This window comes from Salvia hispanica, chromosome 6 (assembly GCF_023119035.1).
Source record: "Salvia hispanica cultivar TCC Black 2014 chromosome 6, UniMelb_Shisp_WGS_1.0, whole genome shotgun sequence".
In the NCBI taxonomy this organism is placed as follows: Eukaryota; Viridiplantae; Streptophyta; class Magnoliopsida; order Lamiales; family Lamiaceae; genus Salvia; species Salvia hispanica.
This window is the reverse complement of record NC_062970.1, coordinates 33,628,822-33,654,147: the sequence shown is the minus strand read 5'-3', so window position 1 is coordinate 33,654,147 and position 25,326 is coordinate 33,628,822. Positions and strand designations below refer to the sequence as shown.

The 25,326-nt window shown below is 36.3% G+C and overlaps 2 protein-coding genes, 3 non-coding genes and 1 pseudogene across 5 annotated transcripts; all 6 read right to left on the bottom strand.

Moving 5' to 3' along the window:
• Positions 1-120: 120 nt before the first annotated feature.
• Positions 121-238, bottom strand: LOC125197678. Its single transcript, XR_007172208.1, has one exon. It is a non-coding gene; the product is annotated as a 5S ribosomal RNA (ribosomal RNA).
• A 399-nt stretch (positions 239-637) lies between these two features.
• LOC125197610 lies at positions 638-756 on the bottom strand. Its single transcript, XR_007172146.1, has one exon. It is a non-coding gene; the product is annotated as a 5S ribosomal RNA (ribosomal RNA).
• Positions 757-1,155: 399 nt separating this feature from the next.
• On the bottom strand, positions 1,156-1,274 carry LOC125197599. The gene has a single exon (XR_007172135.1). It is a non-coding gene; the product is annotated as a 5S ribosomal RNA (ribosomal RNA).
• A 1,053-nt stretch (positions 1,275-2,327) lies between these two features.
• Positions 2,328-3,594, bottom strand: LOC125197082 (annotated as a pseudogene).
• Positions 3,595-5,900: 2,306 nt separating this feature from the next.
• Positions 5,901-8,701, bottom strand: LOC125195181 (AT-rich interactive domain-containing protein 1-like). Its single transcript, XM_048093366.1, has 2 exons — positions 7,793-8,701; positions 5,901-6,843 (listed from the first exon to the last, which is right to left on the bottom strand). Exons 1-2 carry the CDS (start codon positions 8,699-8,701, stop codon positions 6,037-6,039), a joined length of 1,716 nt encoding a protein of 571 aa, XP_047949323.1. The 3' UTR covers positions 5,901-6,036.
• A 3,175-nt stretch (positions 8,702-11,876) lies between these two features.
• On the bottom strand, positions 11,877-24,604 carry LOC125196116 (protein transport protein Sec24-like At4g32640). Its single transcript, XM_048094492.1, has 26 exons — positions 24,441-24,604; positions 24,299-24,361; positions 23,251-24,193; positions 20,753-20,956; positions 20,516-20,590; positions 20,304-20,402; positions 19,914-20,025; positions 19,347-19,474; positions 18,453-18,572; positions 17,731-17,811; positions 17,413-17,490; positions 17,151-17,243; positions 16,887-16,941; positions 16,707-16,783; positions 15,901-15,972; positions 15,708-15,791; positions 15,415-15,534; positions 15,235-15,303; positions 14,825-14,902; positions 14,528-14,666; positions 14,136-14,300; positions 13,641-13,786; positions 13,378-13,557; positions 12,953-13,041; positions 12,824-12,855; positions 11,877-12,363 (listed from the first exon to the last, which is right to left on the bottom strand). The coding sequence occupies exons 3-26, from the start codon at positions 24,082-24,084 to the stop codon at positions 12,257-12,259; spliced, it is 3,237 nt and encodes a 1,078-aa protein (XP_047950449.1). The 5' UTR covers positions 24,085-24,193; positions 24,299-24,361; positions 24,441-24,604; the 3' UTR covers positions 11,877-12,256.
• Positions 24,605-25,326: the final 722 nt, after the last annotated feature.

Sequence of the window (25,326 nt, the reverse complement as noted above, 5' to 3'; positions counted from 1 at the left end):
GGCTCGTGGGGATTGCCGTACCTTTTTGTCCTCGCGCCCGCCAACCGCTAGTCGAGTTTCGGACCGCAGCAAGACCAACTGAACGGAAATAAAATAAAAAAATGAACGCACTCGCAAAAAGGGGTGCAACACGAGGACTTCCCGGGGGTCACCCATCCTAGTACTACTCTCGCCCAAGCACGCTTAACTTCGGAGTTCTGATGGGATCCGGTGCATTAGTGCTGGTATGATCGCACCCGTCAATAGCCCCGCACTTTATTCTTTCATAGCGTACGCTCCCGTGCGCAGGTTCTGGTCCCCCACCCTTCAGACGGGCATAACTTTTGATCCGGAAGGAGTTACGGGACCCACATCATATCACCGCGAAGCTCTCGCCGAGCCCCACGTGCTGAGCTACGGGTACAGCCCGTGGCTACTCCGGGAAGCAAAAAGAGGCCGTTTCGAGCCATTTCGGCCACTTTTAGTTCGCGGCTACTGTTTTTCGGCACGTTTAAGGTTGTGGGACCCGCTCGTCACGGGCTCGTGGGGATTGCCGTACCTTTTTGTCCTCGCGCCCGCCAACCGCTAGTCGAGTTTCGGACCGCAGCAAGACCAACTGAACGGAAATAAAAAAAAAAAATGAACGCACTCGCAAAAAGGGGTGCAACACGAGGACTTCCCAGGGGGTCACCCATCCTAGTACTACTCTCGCCCAAGCACGCTTAACTTCGGAGTTCTGATGGGATCCGGTGCATTAGTGCTGGTATGATCGCACCCGTCAATAGCCCCGCACTTTATTCTTTCATAGCGTACGCTCCCGTGCGCAGGTTCTGGTCCCCCACCCTTCAGACGGGCATAACTTTTGATCCGGAAGGAGTTACGGGACCCACATCATATCACCGCGAAGCTCTCGCCGAGCCCCACGTGCTGAGCTACGGGTACAGCCCGTGGCTACTCCGGGAAGCAAAAAGAGGCCGTTTCGAGCCATTTCGGCCACTTTTAGTTCGCGGCTACTGTTTTTCGGCACGTTTAAGGTTGTGGGACCCGCTCGTCACGGGCTCGTGGGGATTGCCGTACCTTTTTGTCCTCGCGCCCGCCAACCGCTAGTCGAGTTTCGGACCGCAGCAAGACCAACTGAACGGAAATAAAAAAAAAAAATGAACGCACTCGCAAAAAGGGGTGCAACACGAGGACTTCCCAGGGGGTCACCCATCCTAGTACTACTCTCGCCCAAGCACGCTTAACTTCGGAGTTCTGATGGGATCCGGTGCATTAGTGCTGGTATGATCGCACCCGTCAATAGCCCCGCACTTTATTCTTTCATAGCGTACGCTCCCGTGCGCAGGTTCTGGTCCCCCACCCTTCAGACGGGCATAACTTTTGATCATTTTAAAACGAGTTGTTGACATTTGATATTCTTAGTATTAAAATGTGAATTATAAGTTTTATTTTAATACAAGTCATGTCTACTAGACTTTCAAACCATGTCAACTATACGTACAAGTCATGTCAACTACACGTACAAGCCATGTCAACAACAATTATAAGTCATGTCAACTACACGTACAAGCCATATCGTGTCAACTGCACATATAAGTCATGTCAACTATAGTGCATATCGTCTCAACTCCACATACAAGTCATGTCAACTATGGTATATAATATGTCAGCTACACGTACAAGCCATATCAACTACACGTACAAGCCATGTCAACAATTATAAGTCATGTCAACTACACTTTCAAGCCATGTCAACTATACGTACAAGTCATGTCAACTACACGTACAAGCCATGTCAAAAACAATTATAAGCCATGTAAACTACACTTTCAAACCATGTCAACTACACGTACAAGCCATATCGTATCAAATGCACATACAAGTCATGTCAACTGCACATACAAACCATTAGCTTCTCCAGTGATTCTGCAACCCTACCATGGACTCTCAACCCTATCCATAACACCTTCCTCCACCCACAAACACAACAGCAAGGGCTTTTGACTATTTTGTAATAATTTGATATTTGAAAATTTTGTATTCTTATGTAAAGTTGATATGATTCAAAGGCATTTGTTTCCGGCCCAACTTGACTCATTCATGTTGCCTTATTTCTTTATGTCATGTGCCACAGCATGTAAAGTTGAAAAATCTACGAGACAATTAGGTTAAAAAAACAATTGGAAAGAATGAAAAATCAATCAGAAGATTACAACTCAATATAACAATATAACTCTCACAAACTATCACGAAAAACAAGTTGAGAAAAAACTAAGTTGTCCAAGACTAGTGCAAAAATGAGCCGACCATTAGATGTCAAATAATGTAATTACTTTTCAGTAAATAATTTATGCCTTGACCCGACCATAATACTTCAGCTTCTCCTCAGTGGTCTGGAAACGTCCATGTCCAAACTTGGATGAGGTATCCACAAACTTCAGCTTAATCTCCTCGAGGGCAACACGCGATGTCTGTTTGAGGAGAGATTGACGAAGAGTCACAACCCTTTTCTTAGGACCCACGCACCCGCCTTTGATCATCAAGTAATCATCATTTACTACACCATAGTGAGGGAATCCACCCATTGATGTAATATCTGTCTCAGTCCTGCAATCAATCAACATACAAGTCATTAGATAAACGAGAAAAACATAGTATTTCCATACATTAGATTGTATTTGGATCTTTTCATTCACAAACTAACAAATCGTTATTTGTTTAAACTGATATGATCAATTTCAATGGAAAGAATTGACAGATGGAAGTATATATAATGCAAATTGCAAAGATGCTAGTGTTGGAACCTGTCAAACTCAATAGAGGATGTGTGTTCTTCTTTCCCAACCTTGCCAAGCTTATAGATCTTCTTGTTCAGTTCAGTTCGATGATGGTATCCATTCTGTCCAGCCCTAGCAACTGTGAAGGAAACTCTAGCAGGATGCCTTGCACTAATACATGCGACCTTACGAAGTCCTCTGTGGGTTTTGCGAGGAAGCCGGGTGACTCCCCAACGTGTAACCACCTTAATACCCTTTACCCTTTGTGACACCAATAATGTCAATCATCTCATCCTTCTGGAAAACAACATCAATGAGGACCTGTTTCTCAAAGAAACCATATGCAAAATCAACCTTTTGTGCAGTCCCACCATTCACTTGTATCTCCATCATGTGTGCCTTCTTTTACTTCAATCCCTTCATTTTCCTTATCTATACAATAGTTAATAGCAATAGAAAACTTTAAACTTATAGTCAAATCTGATGAAAAAAATAATTAGTGATAAAATTTCAAAAAAAAGGAAATTAGTTTATACTTGAGTGTGAGCCAGAACACGAATGACGCAAGAATATTTCTTCAATTTCTCCAGCTGTGCCTGGGTGTCTTTCTTCCCCTCGTCAGTCTCCAGCTTCTTCGAGTATTTGGAAAATGCCTTCTTCTTTGACTTGCACCAATTCTAGTAGAACCTTCTCTTTACCTCCTCACTCAAGTGCTGAGCCCAAACTGTATTCAGGCAGCGAAGACCACGAGGAGTCTTCACATACCCAACGACACCAACAATTACCATAAGTGGTGTTTCAATCATGGTGACAGCTTCACATGTCTCCTTCTTGTGAAGTTCTGCAATAAATATTTCAATACAGAATATTCACATTTCGTGCTTTCAATAAAACTTTAGCCTAGTTCAACACAAAATCTCTGTAATATAATAGAGCATGTCTACCACTGGAATGACAAGCAAATTAGAAGTCAATAGGAATGCACATCAATTCAAATATCATCAGATTTGCATTTATGTGAACAAGATATTATCATAATAGCAACAGAGAGTATACATGATATCAATAAATTCTACATAGAATGTCAACAAAGTATAATTCACCAACAAAGTACAAAAAAGTCATGTTAATGAAAATCAACCAAAATACCTTCAACATTCATCGACGTCGACTCTAAATAAGATGAAGAATCCATCAGATAACCCTTAGGCTTTAATTATGAAGTGTACTCGAACCTAAAAATGAAAAAGCAAAAAAAAAAAAAAAAAAAAAAAAAAAAAAAAAAAAAAAAAACTGATTAGGAACAAATTTGACTAGGCATCAACAAATAAAGCATAAAAACATAATCGAAGTCGATAAAATCAACCTAAAAACTTCAGATTCAACCAAACTCCATCGAATTAGTCGTCTGTTGTTCGAAAATTCTTCAATTTTCGGATGAACGACGATTTTGAATGCCGATTTTGAAAATTCATCAACCTGAAGAAGTCGCTTCAACCACCGCCGATTTGGAATGTCGATTCTCTTCGATCGTTGCTTCAGCCGATTCAGCTACAATCGGCGCTTCAGCCGATTGTCTTCAATTTTGCTTTTCTATCGTCATTGCACAAAACTGTTCAATTTTGCTCTTCGATTTTGAAGGTCTACGAATTGAAATTTGAAGATCAGCAGATTTTTCAGCGAGATTTGCAGGTCTTCGATTTTGAAGGTCTTCGATTTTATGAAGATTTGCAGGTTTTCAGCGATAGTTTTAGAGAAGATTTTAGAAAATGGTTTGAAATATAATTTTATGTTTTCTGCCATTTTATTAATGTAATTACAACTATACCCCCTTGTTGACATAATGTGTTATATGTTGACATTACATGAATCTTATGGATTAGTGACCCATATTGCATCTCATTTCTCAATTAAGGTAAATAATCTCAACCTAACAAGATCTTATAAAATTTTCTCTGCAATTAAATGAGTCTAATATTTCATTAGCAATATCTCAACTAATACATACTGTATTTTTTTCTCGATCTCACTTGACTTTAATAATTCTATATTAAAACTCGTATAATTAAAACTATATTTTTATGGATGGAAATAATTAATACCTTGGGTAGAATGATGAATCCCACATTCATTTAGAAATTACAATTCCTAATTTTATACTTTTGCCAATCATATAATTATAAATTTATATTCCCTTCCTCTTGGGATTAAATGTGTAACTGATTCTAAAAGTTTTAAGAAAAAAATGTGTGGTAAAAGTATTTGATAGTCTTATTCTTATATGTTAAGTGTAAGTATTATAATGAAATGTTAGTAAAATACGTCATTTAAAATGTGAAAGTTTTAATCATAAATTGTGAAAATAAAATGTGATATTTAATGGTGGACATCCCAAAATGATACTTTCTCAGTTCTAACTAAGTTGAGGCTATTCTTTTTAAGGATATCCCTACTAAGTTGAGTTGTATTCATTTTTTTACAAAAGACAACTTTTAATCACATTTATTTTATTCAATCTTCTACTTTACTCTCTCTTATCTCTTCTATTTTAATCATCTTTCACTTGATCCATTTAAATCTATTTATTAACCTCCGTACCTAAAAAAAATTGCATCAATTTAATTGGGAGTCTGGGACGAAGGGAATAATATAGAACTTTTAATGGTGGATTGATAAATATATACGTTCGATAAATTTAATCTGTATCCATTCATACATTCCAACAAAGCCTTTTAGTCCCCCTGAAAAATAAATACATAAATTGGTAAAAGTAATTTTTACTCTAGCTAATGTCAAAATGATATTCTCTGTGTTTATTTTTACTTTAGTACTAGTATTTTTTTAAGATCAAGAAACCGTTGATAGAAATCTTAACTCCACCACACAACAACAATCAAGCAACCTAAATAACGTTTTCTTTCATAAGTTGTAATACTACGTAAATAGATCTTAGTAGTAGCTAGACGGCATAAATTTTAATTACAAAATTTGTAAATTTGAGAAATGTGAAGAAAAGGTTAAATAAAGGTAAGTAGACCCCACATTTCACCAACTTATTTTGTTTTATAGTATTTCTTAAAACTCGTGCCATAACTAAATAGGACTCCTATTTCAGGACGGAGAGAATAACTAAAAATATGTTTCAATTGCTTCTGATTGTCCTTCACATATCATACTCAACCAATTGTGAACCTCAAACCGGGCATGGCTGACTCTGCGAAATCAAAATGAGCTTCTATCGAACAAAAAAAAATGCACTTTTCATGCCTCCCTCAGCAACCTATCTGCTACTCAAATGAGGTTTGTTTGGGGAACAAAAATTCAAACCAGCACCAAATCTATTAGCAATCGGCCCATATCCTGACCCCTCGTCATCACTGTTGATGTTGACCGGGCTGGTTCTGTTCTGGTTGGCTCTACATCGGAGAAGGAAGACATTGAAGTAGTAGCTCACCAAGGCTTCCCTTCCCTTCTGAGGGAAATGCTTAAAGAGTTTGTTCCAGAAGTATTTTCCTGATGAGAGAGGGTTGGACTGCACTGTATGCTGGAACTTGTTCCGGTCTTCATTTGTCCATGAGAAGGCGACGTCCTCTCCCATCATATCAAGTTTCCATAGATTAAAAGCGGAGCCAAGTTCAAGCTTCACGTTCAGCTTCTTTTCTCTAATATGGAACCTCACACATTCAAGAGATCCTGCAAATTGACAGCCACAACACTCTTGCCTCCCCTTTCCTATACGGTCCCTTTCTATTAGGCTTTTCTTCTTTTGTTCTGCTTTATCCAAAGGCCAGATTTTGGTACCCAACCATCTAGTTTCACTTTCATAATCCTCACCTTGGAACTCGAGCAAATCTGCTTGATGATTTGAGCCTATGGGGACTCGTTTCTTCCTGTAGATGCTCAAATAGATTGGGGAGTCAACATTATCCTCGTTGGTCTGAAAATCTGAGGAAGATGATTCAGCTCCACCCCGATTTCTTGACTTCTGAGAAGGATCCTTGGAGGAGAGGACCCTCAGACTGCACCTTAACCTTTCAGAAACACATTGGTCGTCATCATACATGCTCGGGTGCATCTTTTGCTTCTTCTGCAAGGAAAGAAGAAATTGTTTGAATCAAGAAACTCATATGTTCGATTGTTCAAAGCCATGTTTGTTCTGAAAGTGGAGATGATATGTGATCTGCTATGTTTACGGACAAATATACTAATGCAACTCAACATGGATGCTTTCATAGATTTTTTGTTTTGTGAATTCAACAAGAGGAGTATTACTTTTCTTTAGTGTTTGCATTTATCAGTCAGAATTTCACGAGATCCAAGTATATTTACTCTACTCTTAACTCACCAAGCGCGTTTAAAGAAGGTCTGGCCTCTATGATGCATGCAATTTACTGTTGATAACACACAATGCCTCTACATGACAATATGCAACTGGGCTCATGGAGTTTGCACATCTAAACATAGAACACAAATAAACAGATGAAGTTATACACACTGGAAACTGTCTATTGAGTAAACCGGCCACAATACCAATTTCAGAGACATAAGCAAACCAGAGAAGATAAAACTAAAACTACTTAGCATTTACTAAAAATAAGATTGAATACAACAGAATGTCAGCTTGATCATATTTCTCACTTAATTATTTAAAAGAAATTAACATATTTCTACTTATTTGTGGCCATTATATAGCTAGAATTATTAGTCTTTGTAGAAGAAACACCAGCAACTAACAAGTCTTCAAAACACAAAGTTCCTCGACACATTACATGCTGAAATAGTGGTGATGTTCTCAGCACATGAAGATGCAAACTGACCAATGTTAACATACTGTAACTGATCCCACCAAAAAGCAGACATAAAGATGAAGGCATTTAATGGCTTATTTGATTGGATTCATCATTAACCATAGATGTTAGAACAACAAATCATGCATCTTAAGACTGGTCATAATCCAGCTGACTATCACATCATGCATAATTGCATATACGCTATTCATCAACTTAATTCAACCATGAGAGTAATGAAATGCAGACCTGCCAAGCAGATTGTTGAGACCCTGCATTGACATTCTTTTTCAAAAGCATTGCCTCACGAATAACGAGAATTTGCTTCCACGGCAGCTCACTCCCATAACATTTCCACTTCTTCCCTTCAGGTAATGGCTCAACAGTAACCCTGGTAGGATCTTTTCCAACTTTATGTATCCAATTCAGCGTGCCTGTGTAGCACTCTAGTTTCCTTTTCTTACTAATGGAGTCCCGATCCACTTGTAGATCATCACCATCACTGCCCTTATCAATAGATTGCCCCTTACTTATAATATTCACATCATCACTAACGCTATTTTTGTTGCTCCACTTATCATCGGCACCCTTAACATCGATACCAACAAACCCCTTATTTCCTTCAAATTCCCTCTTCTTCACTACCACAAAACCATCACCTCTCTCAATTTTACTTGACATGAAAACCTTCGGATCTGATTCCAAGCCAATCAAAAACCGACTAAAATCCAGATACCTTTCCACAATATCACTCACTCCCTCCTCTCTACATTTCTCAATTTTCCTCAACCATCTATCCAATGAATCCAAATACTTCACATATGTCAACTTTAAAGCAGCTGAAAACCTCAAATCAACCCCACAATCAGCAGCTACCGAGCTCCATAGCCCGTTTTCCGAAACTCTGCAATACCCACCTCTCTTCTTCACAACAATCTTAAGCTTCAGCAGATCAACAACCTGCCCCTCACCAATAACCGGCGGCAGCGATCTCAAGCAAGAAATGCCGTAAACATCTTCCAAAAAAGCCTTCAGAAATTTAGTGAAGGTGCAGTTAACATCGGAACCGCCATTGTTTTCTATTCCTAGATCGAACAAAACCCCCAGTTTCTGTGCTCCCTGAAGAGTATCATTCTCTCTCTTCAACCATCCTGCCATTTGTTTTTTATTTTTTTCTACATTTTTCCGAATCTAAAACAAATCAAATCCATTTCGGACTGATACATAAACTCGTACATAAAATGCAACAAATCAAACGAGAAACCCTTCGAAACAAAAAAAAAAAACACAGAGAGACGGTGCAATTTTGCGTGTTAAGCGCAGAAGAATGGAAAATAAAAACAACGCAAAACAAAAAAAAACGAAACAAATTCAGAGGACCTCCGATAATCAGATGGGTTTTGGCGGGAGGAAGAGCTGTGAGTGAAATATCACTGGACTTCAAAATTTGACCCCCAAAAAATTACGGTAAGAGCGTGAGTGGAGAGGTAAATAGAGGGGTAAAGTCATATAACTAGTACATTTATCTTTTCTTCATGAAAAAATTATTCTACAAGAGAAGAGGTATTTGAGAAGTATTATACTCCCTCCATCCCAGAAAAGTTGGCACACTTTCCTTTTTAGTTTATCCCATAAAAGATGTCACATTTCCCTTTTTGGAAAAAGTTCTCTCTCACATGAATATAAAAATTATATTTTCTCTCTCCATTTAACACACAAAACAAAACCTCCTAAAATCCCGTGCCATTTTCAAAGTATGTCAACTTCTCTGGGACGGAGGGAGTACTTTTTTCTATTCTGAAGAGGGACGGAAAACGTAATTTAATGCATCTTGTACTATTATATTATTTTATTTAAATGATATACCTTTGCATATACATTTTTCTTTTGGAATATATTATTTTTTGGAATGATATATTTCACTTTTTAAGAAGGTAAATAGATGATATACCTCTTTTATTTACTTTTCCTTGTTGGAGATGCTCTAACAGGAATGATATGCATATTTATGTGAACTTTTTATGTGAGCATCACTCTCGTTTTACACTTATTTAATGTTATTAATTTCGATTTATATATTAGTTTGATTCTAATACATTAAAATATACTCACTCCGTCCTAGATAATTCGTCTCACTTTGACCGGGCACGGGTTTTAAGAAATGTAGTGAAAAGTGAGTTGAAAAAAGTTAGTATTATCTGGGTCATACTTTTATGTGCTACCTCCGTCCCTGAAAATTTGTCATATTTTCCATTTCTGTTCGTCCCCCAAAAATTGTCTCATTTCACTTTTACCAATTTTTGGTAGTGGACCTCATATTCCACTAACTCATTCCTACTCACATTTTATTATAAAACTAATATATAAAAGTAGTACTCACAATCCACTAATTTTTTCAACTCATTTTCCATTACATTTTTTAAAACCTGTGTCGGGTCAAAGTGGGACAAATTTTGGGAGACGGAGGTAGTATTAGTTTTATAATAAAATGTGAGTAGGAATAAGTTAGTGGAATATATGGCTACTAAAAATGGTAAAAAGTGAAATGGGATAAACTATGTGGGACGGACCGAAATGGTAAAATTAGACAAATTATCTGGGATGGAGGGAGTATTATTGAAAATTTTAATTTCACAAAATTCATAAAAAATCAAAGCTCAATTTGTTCGTTTTCACTATAATTTAAAAATAAATTAATAAAATAACAAATCAAATTTTGATTGTTATAAATTTTGTGAAACTAAAATTTTCAATAGTATTTTAATTATTGTTTAAAATCAAAACAAACAACATTAAGCATGCATCAAATGAAAGTGATTCTCACATAAAATAGGTAGCATATCATTCCTCGTTAACTTAATTACGTAAAATGGACTTCTTTCTCTTTTGCATTCTTTATCATTCTATTAATATCATTTTTCTACTACTAGTACTAATAAATAAGCAAAAGTTTTAAAAGATTATGTAAAATGGACTTGACTCCAAAATAGGTATTATCACTTCTAGATCGACACTATTATTGATTTGGGAGTTGGGGTAACAAAAGAGAGAATGGTTTAGATATGAGGATTGAGCAGGGTTGAACATTTATAGTTGGTTAACTCAATGTTGGTTGAATTATGATTATGAGAAGGGTTTTGTGATGCTAATGTTTTATAATTCCAACTGATATAAATATATAAACGAGAGAATGGTTTAGATATGAGGATTGAGCAGGGTTGAACATTTATAGTTGGTTAACTCAATGTTGGTTGAATTATGATTATGAGAAGGGTTTTGTGATGCTAATGTTTTATAATTCCAACTGATATAAATATATAAACAAATTGATATACTAGTTCTCATGTTAACCAACATTGTTAATGAAATAATGATTTGAGATGTGATTATTTTCTTTTAAAAAACCTTATATACCATTAAATCAATATATTCAATGAACTTTCATACTACTATATAATTTTTTATGTTACATTTGGTGAAGGTGTATCAAAATTAATTCTATCATAAACATAGTTTTTCATGCCAGGAGCAAATAAAACTTAGTAGTATTTGTTTAGAAGTTTATCTAGCATAAGGGATATGAATTAGGCAACTCGCTTGGGTTTGACTCAATCCTACGGATTGTTAGGCCATTCAATTAATCCAAATGAACCATAATTGAATAGCCTAACAATCCGTAAGGTCGACCCAACCCAAGCTACAAATCGTTAATTTTAATCCTAAATCTTTGACTTTGATTCAGGCTATCAAACCAATTCATTACAAAAAAAATTATAAAATTTTTAACTACTAATATTTCTCTAGATAATTTTATATTCCTCCATTTCCTAAACATTGAAACTTTAGAAACAACACAGTTTTAATGCAAAATGGATAAAGTAAGAGAAATAAAGATAAAAAAAATAATGGAATTAATGTTAGTGGATTGTAGGGTCAATTTCAAAGGGAGTTTCTATTTTAAGAAACATGCTAAAAAGAAAAGAATTTCTATTTTTTATTAAATACATACACATACAAATGAGTATTGTGTTAATTTGCAACTAATGTATCTCACTGTGTGCCGAGAAATATACAATTCTTTTTAATTTTTACATATAATTTTGTGATAAATGTTAAAATAAAAATATTATAAAATTATAAATCAAAATATACTTTCACATACACATTTTAAAATAATTGTTACTTAAGGACAGGGGTAAGGAATGAGACTAGCACGGCAAAAATGTTTGGGTTTATATCGCATTTATTATGGTATTTTGGTTAATGATACTCAAATCAAATACTCGTATCCATTTTGCATTGCCGGAATCAGCATACAAAGCACTAAATCACAAGACTGAAAATTTTGATGAATTGAAAGTCAAGGGTGTGGCTTACAACAAGTTGGATCAACAACGATCACTAAATCTAAATAATTATACAACATTATGAGTTCTACATCTCAAAAAACAATGCAGCAAAAGATTATAAATAGGGGAATATATCCAAAACCTGAATCAACTCCTTTTGAGTTTTATTCTATATTTTTTAGATCTATATCAAGAAACACCTAAAAAGTGATGACGTTCTAAGCAAAATTATAACCTCCAAACCTCACTGGAAATGGAAAGATGTATCTTCGAGATATCCCAGAGCCGCAGCAAACATCAAGATATTGTAAGCTTCAGCTCATGTGTTCTTCTCCAAAGTGTCAAAACTTTTGCCAGTGGCTGATCAAGCCATTTTATTTTGAATCTGCCGGTGAATGTGTATTAGATACTCGACGTATGAGAAGCCATTAGCCATCTTGTCTTCAACCAGGTACGAGAAGAACATCATCCCTGCAAACAAAAATTAATGTATAATTAATGGCAGTCTTGAGGAGCAGCAACACTATTCTAACATAAGAAATCATGCTAATAACAACGAGAAGATGGGAACTTTTAAACTACTAGCATTTTTAGGGCTCGTTTAAATTCCTAGTTTTGTAAAAAAATAAGATCCTTGGAAGCTTAAAATATAGTTATAAAATCTACACAATATCTTAACTTGTCATATCAGGTCAAGCAAACCAAACGAGCCCTTACTATGCAATGAAAATAACACCGGTATTCATTCTAGCCATTCCTACAGAACCCAACATCATATGCTGTTAATTAAATTATGCTTTCTTGACTCCTCTAATTTTCCGACAATTTCATACAATTCGTTTTCATTCCCATGGATTTTTAGGGTCTTTGAAGGAACTTTGTAAACTTTGTAAAAGAGAGTCAAGTTGTGGTGAATTTGTGATAAACGAACCTGTTGGATCCCCCTTTTTGCATAATCGCAAGCTGCAGAACAAGAAAGAGAAGAGAAAAATTATTAAAAATATTAGAGAACAAAATATAATATCAACTCGTACAACGAATAACGAGAACTTGTTTGTACCGTAGGTAAGAACATCGTTGATGCCTTATCTCATTTACAATGTCATTCAGCTTCTTTGACAAGGGATTGTCATATTGCTGCAAAATGAACTGAAGAAAAAAGGCCATAAGTACCCCTGTCTCTTTGCCCAATAGAAGAATCATGCATAACTAGTTACTGTACAGACACTGTGCTGAATATGTGCAAGTGTCACTTAAGTAGATACGCTGAGCTCCGTGATTAAAAGCAATAATAAGTGACAGGTATGAGAAAAGGGAAACAGCTATTATGAATCCAAAAAAGTGTAAGATATAGTACACAACAAAAGCTATTCAAACAAATGAATGCATGGAAATTATGTGGTAGGAGTATATGACTTGATCACATTTTCTATGGAAATTCCATAACTGGAAACACTGTACACCCAGATTTCTTTATGGCAGTACCTGATTTGGAATCTCTTCAGTTGATGAAATGCCAAACATCTGTTGCAAAATCTTTGGCTGAACATCTTCACCGACATAAATCAAACAATCAACTCCATTCTCAAGAAGATATATTCCATCAATAGCAATATGCTCACTGGAAAGTGGAATTGGAACGGGAATAATGGAATCATCTAATTCCTGAGAAAACAGTATGACAAAATGTGTATGAGAAGGAAATACATAAAACAACAAAAGGTATGTATGTCACAAAATCTCAGTACCTTCTCATTAAGGTCGTGAAGTGCTATCATTCTAGGGTACACCAATGGGATCACCAAAGGAGTAGGTAATGGTGAGACATAATTAATCCAAACGGACCTATCATCAATTCTTCCATCAGATCGTAATCCAATGCATTTGAGTAAAGCTGAAAAAGGCATAAAGCAAATAGTTAAAACCGAATATGAAACTATCATGAAAAAGACTTTAACCACTTAAATAAGACGCTTTGGATGTGCATAATTCACAAAAACACTTTCAAGGAAGCACTCATAGGACAGGACATATATGTTGTGTAAAATTCAAGCACATTCCTCAATGATCAATGGAGAACTAATTTCTAGAGCCGAACTTGGGGGGTTTGAATTACTGTTACAAGGAACTTGGGGAGTTTGAATTACATGAGATGTTTGCAAATATACTAGGGGCACTGGGGATACGACTCTAGCAATAAAACTAGTAATAAAACATATGGTTAAAAGAAACTTAGAATGTACCAAGTGTATAGAGAGGCAACATTTTAAGTGCCTCGGGCAGAATAAGTTGTCCTGACGATGACACTGTAGCACAGAACTTCCGGTACGAGTATAATATGTTGATGCAAACATTAGTAGCTTGATCCCTGACTTGTGCAAGAGGAGCTGAAGGAATCTCAATAGCAGCTGTGATGTGAAACATAACAGAGCAAAAGAGTCAGCGGTAATACTATGCTACATGTCTGCATGTAGAGAACAAATTTGAAAATATATGTAGGAGCAGGAGAAATAAGAAAGAGCATAGGCTAAAGTGAATGACTCATTAGTATTGATACCTCCATACAATACAATATATATACAAACAAACTTAATAATTAATATAGCATTTCCAGAAAAACTACGACACCAGGTACCTTGTTTTGTGATACACGCAAATTGGGTGTCTAGATCAGCAGAGCGGAATAGATTACTCAGCATGTTGGTGCAAGGCAGGGACAATGTTGAAACTCTGATTCTTCTTTGTCCATGTACAGTGGTGTAAAGAAGGGCACACTGGACAACATTATCATACAAAGTGATTGGATGAATACTGAATATAAGAGAATGAGAAGTGAGATAGTTACAGGAACTTTTGCATGGAAATTGCAATTCATAAGACAAGAGATAAATGATTTTGTTAGATGGAGTTCCAGAGGAACATAAAGTGGTACCTGAAAAGAACACTCAGAGCCTTCCTGTAATTTATCATCATGATTCAGGGAGACCATTATTGTTTTGTCACAATCAATCTGGCAAAATGAAGATCAAACAACTTTAAAAAATCTGACCAGGAAACTAAATGAGCAGCAGCAATAAAAAAAACCGGGTTTTGTAATAATAAATTTTAACCAATAGAAGAGTTAAGAACAATTTAGGTGCAACACCACATGTAACACTGCGCTTTCATGGATTTAAATGAAGGAACCACTTATTCAGCAATTGCATCATTACAATAAGTGAGACTCCGTGAAGCTTCAACACAAAAGGTTGGAAATGCTTCAGAATATTTTCCGAGGAGGTTTTTTTTGTCTTGTGTGTGTGTGAGAGAGAGAGAGAGAGAGAGACATAGACAGAGGGATACCGCAGGTAGATCAACGTCAGTTGGTATGCGCTTACAGAAGTTTCCGGAATATTCTTGAACTTGAATACCCTATCCAGGAAACAACAAAAATATAACTTAGCCTTCAATTGAAGAGTTGTTTGCCAAACAATATTGTTACATAATTCAAAAGTTCAAAAAACTGCACTTCTACAATCTCACCTGGCTACATCTAACACGCATCACTGCCTCAAACCCTTGGGGCCTTGTGATGTTCCACCGAAGATCATTGTACAGCTTAGCAGGATCAGAACGGGCAGAGAAAGGATAATAATAGTATACCTATAGAAGTAAAACATGGATTCAGATTTGAAAATAACACAATAGCCATCCTAATGAATAACGCAATCAGACAACGAAAAGACTGATAATCCATCACTTGAAAGTGATACAACAGCCAAACATATAGTGGCCACTCATAGTACTCCATGACCACTCTAATATTGTTCAATTACCTGGCCTCCAGTTGTCCTTGGAATAACACAGAGAGAAGCAATATCCACATACATTTGCGATGTAATAAACAAGTCAACACAGACCTGAAAGAATGAAAATGAGAGGCGAAATAAGCTGGCTCCAATTCTAAAACAAAAACATGATGATAGTGTCAGTATCATGGATTCTCAACACTAGAAAGTATAATGTCACCTGGTACTCTGCAAATTCCATTGCCATAGTTTTTAGAGTCTTGTCAGAAGGCTGAAGCAATTTGTGAGCCTCCTGAAATCAAGCATTTATTGCAACTGTAAGGGAATTTTATCTCTTATGGTCATGAACTATCGTGGGAATCGTCCATCATAAGGAATAGAATGAGATTAGTTGTTATTTTATTTAATTTAGCTGTTTTATTATTTATCTTAACTTCCAATCTTGCACTGTATAGAAACATTTGTGCCCGTAGAAAGAGCATATAAATATTAGAGAATTCATTAATAACAGTCAAAAGGAACACCTATTAGAGTAGAAAGAAATTCTGAGGGTCCAAGCAACAGAGAAAGTAGACACTAGCTCTAACAATAATCTCCCGAACGACCTAACCCTGATAATTACTTCACCAGTACTAATATACTATACTCATCGGCCAAAGAATGGTTGAAATTACCATTTTGCAATGGTTGATAAGTGGAAAATAGATGGCCACCATCCCAAAGTTAAGTAATCACAATTAAAGGATTAAAAACTAGTTATTGCACTTGATTTGTATTCGGGTATATGAAATATAAGGGAAATCATGATTATATCTGCTTAACACTGTACCAACTGGTGATCAAGTTGCTGTGCAGAAGAGAAGGATCCAAGACTAATATTACACCTAGATAGGCCAGACTTAATGGTGTGAACTGCAAAAAAATTTTATATACGGACATGCGAAAAGGGAATTGGAGGCAAGAAAGGCATTATGAAAACTATCATAGTATCAGTCCTAACAATGCAGATTTATGCAACATTAAGACCTTTTCTCCTGCCGACATGTTGCTTCTGCCTTCAGCCTCTCGAGCAGAAAGGGATCCGATGCCACACGACGGCAAAACTACAACATCATAAATTTCAGTACACTAGTATGACAGGCAGATGTTTAAGGGGGGTGAGTTTGCATAATCATAAAACTAATACAATTATATTTCGCAGCTTACCTGACTGGAAAACTAAAAGTTTGCCACCAGTGCTTTTCATTGCCAGAAAAGCAGCCTAAAGTAAGAAACAGAACAATAAGATTTAAGTATCAGGTAGTCTGCTCTGCTCATGATCAATTACAAGTTTTCATATGCAAGGTGATAATTATTGAACATAATGTACTTAGCACTTCCATCCACCTGTAAATTCTAGACAACAGCTAAACGACGGCAAACAACATAGGTTAAAAAGTACAAACTTAAAAAAACTATATGTGCCCATACCTTTACAGCAGCGCCAAGAGCTGAATCAGCAATTCTATTGCTCTCGAACATTGTAGGAATGTTGTCAAGCAACATTTCTAAATGCTCACAGCACTGCAGATACCAAAAAGAAATTCCATCACTTGGGAAGTTTGAAAAATAGGAGAAAACATTAGTTTGTACCCAGTCATAAAAATAGGGTCTCTCTATGTTTTCACAATTTGGGGTTACATGCTGCATACTAGTATGAAAGAACATAAACTAGAAAAAGAATGATACCAACCTCAGAAAATTGAACAATGACATCACTTTCCAGTGGAGTATAGACATCTTGAACATCAGGAACAATGAGCATCAATGGCTGAAACAAGAAAGAAGAAAATGTAATTAAAGCTAAGCACCCACTGCACTGAGTGAAGTCCAAAGCCATTGTGATCAACCACATGTAGCTCCTGGAATGTACAAGTTTAAGACCAACACAAAAATGACTAACGGAGAACATAATAGTTGGACACTACGATTGACAAGTAAAGAGTAAATAACATTCAAGGAACATATAAAATGAATTCATTCACCAGAAAGATGAAAATTTTTTACCAACCTGCTGTGAGGATCGTTTTAGGTTGTAAAACTGGATTGTGGAATCGAATGTAGCAATGCCCACCATTGTACGAGGACCCTTCTGCACAGAAAACATAGTCAATCCAGACTGATATTTCGCTCTAATAATAAACAAAAACCTAGCGGGTGGTCCTCTTTAATTTGGTTCAAAATTATACTCCACCTTCACAAAACTAATTTTTAAAAAATTCCCAAAAAAAACACCATAAAGTGGCTAAATCAATCGTATTTTCCTTTCACAGCTCTTACAAGTCCATAAAATATTATGACAATTATCAACAACCAAAAATAGTTTAAAGATAAAGGTGTTACCAAAACTTACTTGGAAAATTAAACAAATCATGACAACTCCAAACTAAATATTGAATTCCATTTTTCCTGAGTTTGTTGATACACTCATACACCCACCTCCAAGTTTCCCCTTTCAGAGAGAAACCACTAGGAGGCATTTATTTTGAGTGATAGGATGGATTAATAAAAAAATTCCAAGCTAATGCACTGTTTACTGTGATGGAATTTGGTGGATTGATTAAATTTGAGCTTTTTGACCTACTTATCCATCAAATAATCAATCTTATATTATCATCAATCTATCCCATAACTTAAAGTAAACGTCCCCTTAGAAGCTTTAATTCATCATTGACCAGATGGAAGGTCCACATATAAAATGTTATCACATTAGAAGTACAGGCATAAACTTACTGGAAGATCGGCTATCACTTGTTTGATGGCACTGCAAGCTGCTGCAGTTGCACCAGTTTGTGTAGCGTTCATAGATACATCAATAAGGAAGAAATATACAGCAGGCATTGGGTCACGAACCTAAAATAGCATAAGCAAAATCATGAGACAGAATGAAAAAAAAAAATAAGAAAGTTGTTTATTTCATAGAGAAATAAATGCAATAGAAGTTTTATTGTCCTACACCACAAACATGAATGATGAATGTCGAAAGTAATTCAACAAAACGTTGTATGTATGCGCTCAAACTCTAGAGACTGCATAGAATATTAATTAAACACTAATTAGATCTTAACACTTGATTTTACATACTCCCTCCATCCCATAGAAATAGGCTAATTGGAGATGATACGTGTTTTAATGCATAATTGGTAAAGTAAGAGAGAAGGAGAAAAGTGGTTGAAATAATGTGATGGATGGTGGGGCCCATATACGATAAAGTAAAAAAGGAGAAAAAGGTTTCCATAAATGGATATGGACTATTTGTATGGGACGGAGTATATCTGTACTTGTTACAATAATCAGACTGTTGGCTTGGCACAGTCTCAAGAAAAGTCAGGCTACAAACAAAAAAAAAATGCTCACAATCCTTTGCAGAAAAACTACCTATTTTCTTCTATCAAATAATACAATATAATTACATACCTTAGTCCTTGGATAGGAAATCATGCCCTAGATAGCTCAAATTACAAAATGCATACTCATTTTTCGATTTAGAGGTGTGCTTTTTAAATAACATCTAGCATAATGATTGGTTATTTAATATTTATAGAATCCAAGACATGTTTCCTATAGATAATATCATCCCAATTCAATACGTGCTGGATCCAAATCGAGGAAACACGAGGAACTTACCATGTACTCCTTAGTAGCAACAAATTCAACTGTTCCTCGGCATAGTTCAGGCCTTTCGTCAGCATCTCTACGCCGGCCATCTGGACCTAAGTTGCAGTGATAGTCACGTGGAGTTTCATCCGTAAATCCTGCACCACAACCAAGAAAAAGGGATAAGTAAAAGTCAGAAAACAAGGAATAGAACAGTGAACGCAATAAATACTTGGCAATAATATATCGTTATCCTGCATACATGTGACCCAACATTCAGGTTGAGCAAATATTCAAGATATGAAACAAACTGCCCATAAACACAGAAAATACTTCCACCACCAGTGTAATGAAGAACTTAGGTCCAAGCAATAATTGGTCAGGGTTTAGGTTTTTATAAAAGCTCATTTTACAATAAGATAACTCAAAGTTTAATCAGTTATTTCCATATTTTTTTGGCTATGTGTGAACAGACAGTGGACACCCCCATGGAGTTGAATTTACAGAATTATGATAATATAACTCCACAAATAATTGACAAGTCACTAACTAGTAACTACAAATAAAAAGAACAAGAAAAGGACTGATTCTCCTCACCACACAGGTTACAAATGAAACGTCTTCCTTGGTCAATAAACTTCACGAAAGGATTAATGTAACCTTTGCAACGAGAACATCGAACAGGACCACTTTCCCCAAAATCTACAACCTAGCAGTAATAAAATAAGAATTTAGAGTTGCTCAGTTCCAATAAAATTATCCTGACAAAGGTCATGTTCATGTAACCCCCAAATCTAAAAATGGCAAGTATTGCAGATGAACTTAAACATAGTTGGAACATATAACAGAATTTTAGAATTTCCTTTTAGGTGAGAAAAGTACTACGTATAATTTTCCTCAAGGATTAGAGTAACACCAAATTCTTCATTTAATAACATGTCGAACAAAAGAGACTCAAACTTTTCTGCCACGGACTGCTTCACTTACATGGATAGGCTCTTCAGATGGATGTGCAAGAGCTAAAGGCTGGACCAATAGAGACAGCTGCATTCCAGATGTAGATAGAAGGTCCACAGTCAAAGGAACCTAATGAAACAAATGGAAACCCCATTGTTATTAGCACTTTCAACTTAAGGAGGAATTCATGCATAACAGGTAGAAATGTAGTCGGAAACAATGATGCAATTAAATACTTAAACCTGATTGATAGTACACCTCATGTAGCGTGGACTGCAATTTCCAGTGTCTTTAACTATATAGTCACTTGTTGCAGGCTTCACAAAGAAGTGACAAATGAGTAAAAAGAGGACAAATAAAGTCTCTACACATATGAAGTGATAAAAGATAATCTTACTAGGGTAACAGTTTGGACAGGGAATATCAACTTTGGGTAAATATATAAGACTTAAACTAAACCAAAGAAAGAAAATTATTACCGGGGGAGGGTTTGCCTGATTGCCCTGACGGGTCTCATGAACAATTGCAGAAGCACTTGGAGCAAGACGGGGAATCTGGTTCGGATCAATTTTAGCTTGGCCTGAATGGCTCATAGCCATAGCTTGATTTGGAAGAGATAGTCCTGGTGGCATTCCAAACATCCGTGGAGGCTGCTGCATAGACCCGGGAGGAGGTGGTGCCCCCTAGACATTGACACTAGATTTAGTGTGTAAAATGAAGTAGATTATCAAGCAGTCCAATGATGTTATTGAGCTACATAACTAACAAAAGCAAAAGGACCATAGTCGAAGCGAGAATGGGTCCACATTCATATAAACATCCTCCTTAATGATTGTTCAGATGTGAAATCATCTATGCCATTATAGTTAACTCTACAGTTGTGGCAAGGTGTTCAATGTTCAAGTTAAATTGTAACATCTGTTCGAGTCCAAAAACGTTACATTCTTCTAACCATCAAACCTGGCATATATATCAAAACTTAGAGGGAGCCTGAACCAAGAGTAATCCTTTCTTGTTTGTTCAAAGAAGCTTCCGAGTAATAACTGGCCCCAAAATTTAATGCAAAGACATTGATAGCAAGTGACTTTGCGGTTTATACAAGACTCATATTGCATTAAGTAGTAAAGTTTAAACCACCTTAACTGCAAGAAATAAGGTTCGGTATTCCTTGGTTGCAACCACAAGCTTTAATGTAAAACTAGATTATGGTACTTTCATCTATACATTACATGCTTCAAAAGAAAACAAAATTATATTGCACCAAGTCCTAGTTCCATGATATATGTTACTCCCTCTGTCCCCCATTAATTGTCCACTTTGGCCATTTTCGTCCATCCCCCATTAATTGCCCACTTTCAATTTTTACCATAAATGGTCAATAGGCCCCACATTCCTCTAACTCATTCCACTAAGAGCATCTCCAAAGGAAGAGGTAAATGGAGAGGTAAACTCATATAACCACCATATTTATCTTTTTTCTATGAAAAATAATTCTCCAAGGGAAAAGGTATTTGAGAAGGTATTATACCTTTTTCCCATTTTGAAGAGGTAAAATCTTATAACTACCATATTTGCCTTCTTTTCATGAAAAACTATTCTCCAATGGGGAATGTATTTGAGAAGGTATTACACTTTATGTTTTTCAATGCATTTTATACTACTCCCTCCGTCCCATTGAAGATGACCCACTTTCCATTTTAGTTTGTCCCAACCAAGATGACCCATTACTTAAAATGGAAAAACCTTTATCTCTACTTTATTCACTCTCTCTTACTTTACTCTTTCCTCTCTACACACAAAATAAAGTTGCATAAAATCCCGTGCCGCCCAAAGAAGGGGTCATCTTCCTTGGGACGGAGGGAGTATTATTTTATTGATTTACCTTTCTATATATCTTTTTCCATTGGAATGTGTTATTTTTTGGAAGGGTATATTTCACTTTATGAGAAGGTAAATAGATAATATACCTATTTCATTTACCTCTCCTTGTTGGAGATGCTCTAACATTTTATTATAAAACTAATACTCCCTCTGTCCACAAAAAATAGAGCACAATTACCATTTTTGGCCGTCCAAAAAATAGAGCACATTTATTTATGGAAAGTTTTCAACAAATAATAAACATACACATCATTCCACTAACACAACTTCTCACTTACTTTTTCTCCTTCTCTCTTACTTTTTTCCCATCTCTCTTACTTTACCAATTCTACATTAAAACCCATGCCATACACAAATTGCTCTATTTTTTGTGGACGGAAGGAGTATATAAAAATGGAACTCATATTCCACTAACTTTTTCAACCCACTTTCCTTTACATTTCTTAAAACCCATGCCGGAACCAAAGTGGAAAATTATCAGGGGATGGAGGGAGTATTAGTATATACTTAAAATACTGCTTCAGTTAAACAAAAGTAATTTCTACTATGTGATTCACTTCTCAAGTAATAAATACGATATGTTTAAAATATAAATTCATGGATTGCATAGAAATAGCTAATGAAATGTAAGTTGGAGGCCAGTAATCAAAGTACTCTTCCTATGCATAGTGTTACTGTGGTAGTTGCAATACTAGGTAGTTTACTTTAGCTTTCTTCTGAGTTCTCTCACATATTCATAAGTCCCTTTCACTTTTAAAATTTTAACATTCCATATTGAAATCATCATAAAGATCAATGCATTCCTGCACAACTCTTATTAGATTGTATGCCTAGAAATTATCCATAACAGTAATAGAAGTTTGGCAGAAATTGAATGATCATTTCCTATTAAAAATGCCAAGAAAAGCTATGTCTCGGATACAAAAAAGAGTACACTCTTGCACTGATATCAAAAGCTCAAAAGCATCATTAATGTATTGGTTATTCATGGTTTATAGGTTATTCAAAATGTATTTTAGCAGCATAATGAATTGTTATCAATATTGCACAAAAAATCAATACATGATAGGAGAACGGTAAAGATGATAAAATTAACCTGTTGTGGCTGTGCTGGCCATGTCTGCATCCCATAAGGAGAATTTATAGATTGATGCATGCCTGTATTTGGGGCTGAAAATGGGGATGAACCCAGAGGGGGCATCATATTCTGTGGTGGGCCTGAAAATGGCGGTGCAGGTTGCCCAGAGGCAGATGATACAGCAGTAGGTGGACCGCCAAAACTAGATTGCATTTGCATTGGCTGAGAAGAAGGCCTAGATGATAACATTGCTGGTTGTTGTGGAGGTCCAACTAATGGCCTTGGCATACTACCTATAGCAGGAGGGAACGGTGGCCCACTTTGTGTCATCCCCGGTGCAAATGGAGGCGGTCCATTACTAACTGGACCAGAACCACTTGCTTGGGAAGGAGTGGAGGGAGCTGATGTCAGAGGGGAAGATGGATATGATCCAGGACGAGGCCCCAATGCAGGAGGTGAGGGAGCAACAGGTCCACCAATGGATGATGGCATTGCCCCAGGTGGTGGTGGTCTTGATGCAAAGTGAGGCGGCTGAGACCCAGGTGGTGGACCAGCAGGTCTAGAAGAAACCATATTTGGAGGCAGTGTAGTTTGAGCAGGAGCATTGGGCGGTACCGGGCCCCTCGGAAACACACCAGGGGGAGGGGGGCCTGGTCTACTACCAGCAAAAGCTGGAGCCCGTTGGCCGAATGGTGTGGCATTCGGAGGAGGTCTAGGGGCAGTAGCACCAGCATTGTTCGGTTGTTGCTGATTATGCTGATTAATTTGTAGGTTTTGCATATTATTAGAAAGGGAATTCGGGTTATAATTCGGGGGGAAATTCCCTGGCCTAGGTCCCCCAGGAGCTGCCATCACTTCACCTAATCAGAAATCTCTAACAGAAAAATAAAGAAAGTATATGCGCAGATCCTCAATAGAGTGAACCTTCCAAGATCTCTCAACAATCTAATCCAATTCAAACCTACAAATCGCAAATCCACATGCAGATGAATCAAGAAACAATCTTTACAACCAAATTACACATAGATAAATTCAAAATTAAACAATGAATTAGGTGAAAGCCTACCGTGGAGGCCGAAATTCCGGTCCGTTACAGGAAGAACCGACCGCTTTCCGACCAGATTCCGATCTAGCAACGCAAAAAACAGAAATGGAGCCAAAACGGAAAAATGCAAATCAAAGTATAGCAGATTGGAACCTGGAGGTACCTTAATTTTGCGCGTAAAATTGCATTGCAGCTATTGCAGAAATTGATTTCGGATCGACAGGTAATAATTATGGATCGAAATCGAGATTGATAGATACAGGAAAGAAACGCAAAAGTGATAAATTTGTCAATGATCAGAGCAAAATTCACATATTAAGGTCATTAATAATTACATTTGCTTTCAATTATTTTTTCTTTATCAACCTTTTTTTTTCCATTTTTCATCCTGCTAATCTAACTGATGATGGTTCGCACGTGACACATTCAAGACAGGCACGTGAATTCGAACAATTCCCATATTTAGAATTCTCAAATCTAAATCAACTCTTCGTTTAATCGAGATCAATTCTACTTATCATTATTTAACAAATCATATTTTGCCATATTAGCACTTTTTTTCTAAATTAAACTTATAGAATCAATTCAGTTGTGTAAAATTCAAAAAATTTGCAGGATTTAGTTGCATGATAATTCTGTCAGAAATTTTATGATATTCTTAATTGATTAAATTCTTAAACAATGGATGATAGATCTTCATCTGAAGATATGGAGTATTTATCCTGTCAAATTTTAAATTTTTTGTTTCTCGGACAGCTTAGGGAATTAAGGTGTTTTTTATTGATGAATTTTTTATGATCAAGTATAGATTAATAATGCATGATGGTTATGCTGAATTACGTTTTTTTTTTATACTGAATTCAGTAGTATATCAATATATTGATTTCCCCTGTATGAACACTATTCTTTCTCGTTTGTACATACTGGCATGCAATGAAAAATTGAAGCCCTTTATAATTGGTAAGAATTTCAAGGCATTAGAAGATGGAATGGTTTTATGCGATGAATATGATCGCATAGTGGCGATTAACAGCTGCAAATATGGTATC

What these genes read in the sequence shown, in the direction of transcription:
- LOC125195181 (XM_048093366.1), bottom strand. Translation starts at nt 8,701, where the DNA reads ATGGCAGGATGGTTGAAGAGAGAGAATGATACTCTTCAGGGAGCACAG. An exon ending in CTCAACAATCTGCTTGGCAG is followed by an intron (nt 6,844 to 7,792) that starts GTCTGCATTTCA and finishes CTTTCCTTGCAG; the next exon opens with AAGAAGCAAAAGATGCACCC.
- LOC125196116 (XM_048094492.1), bottom strand. Translation starts at nt 24,084, where the DNA reads ATGGCAGCTCCTGGGGGACCTAGGCCAGGGAATTTCCCCCCGAATTAT. An exon ending in ACTTTTAGTTTTCCAGTCAG is followed by an intron (nt 16,784 to 16,886) that starts GTAAGCTGCGAA and finishes ATGATGTTGTAG; the next exon opens with TTTTGCCGTCGTGTGGCATC. An exon ending in CTGAAGAGATTCCAAATCAG is followed by an intron (nt 13,042 to 13,377) that starts GTACTGCCATAA and finishes TTTTTTCTTCAG; the next exon opens with TTCATTTTGCAGCAATATGA.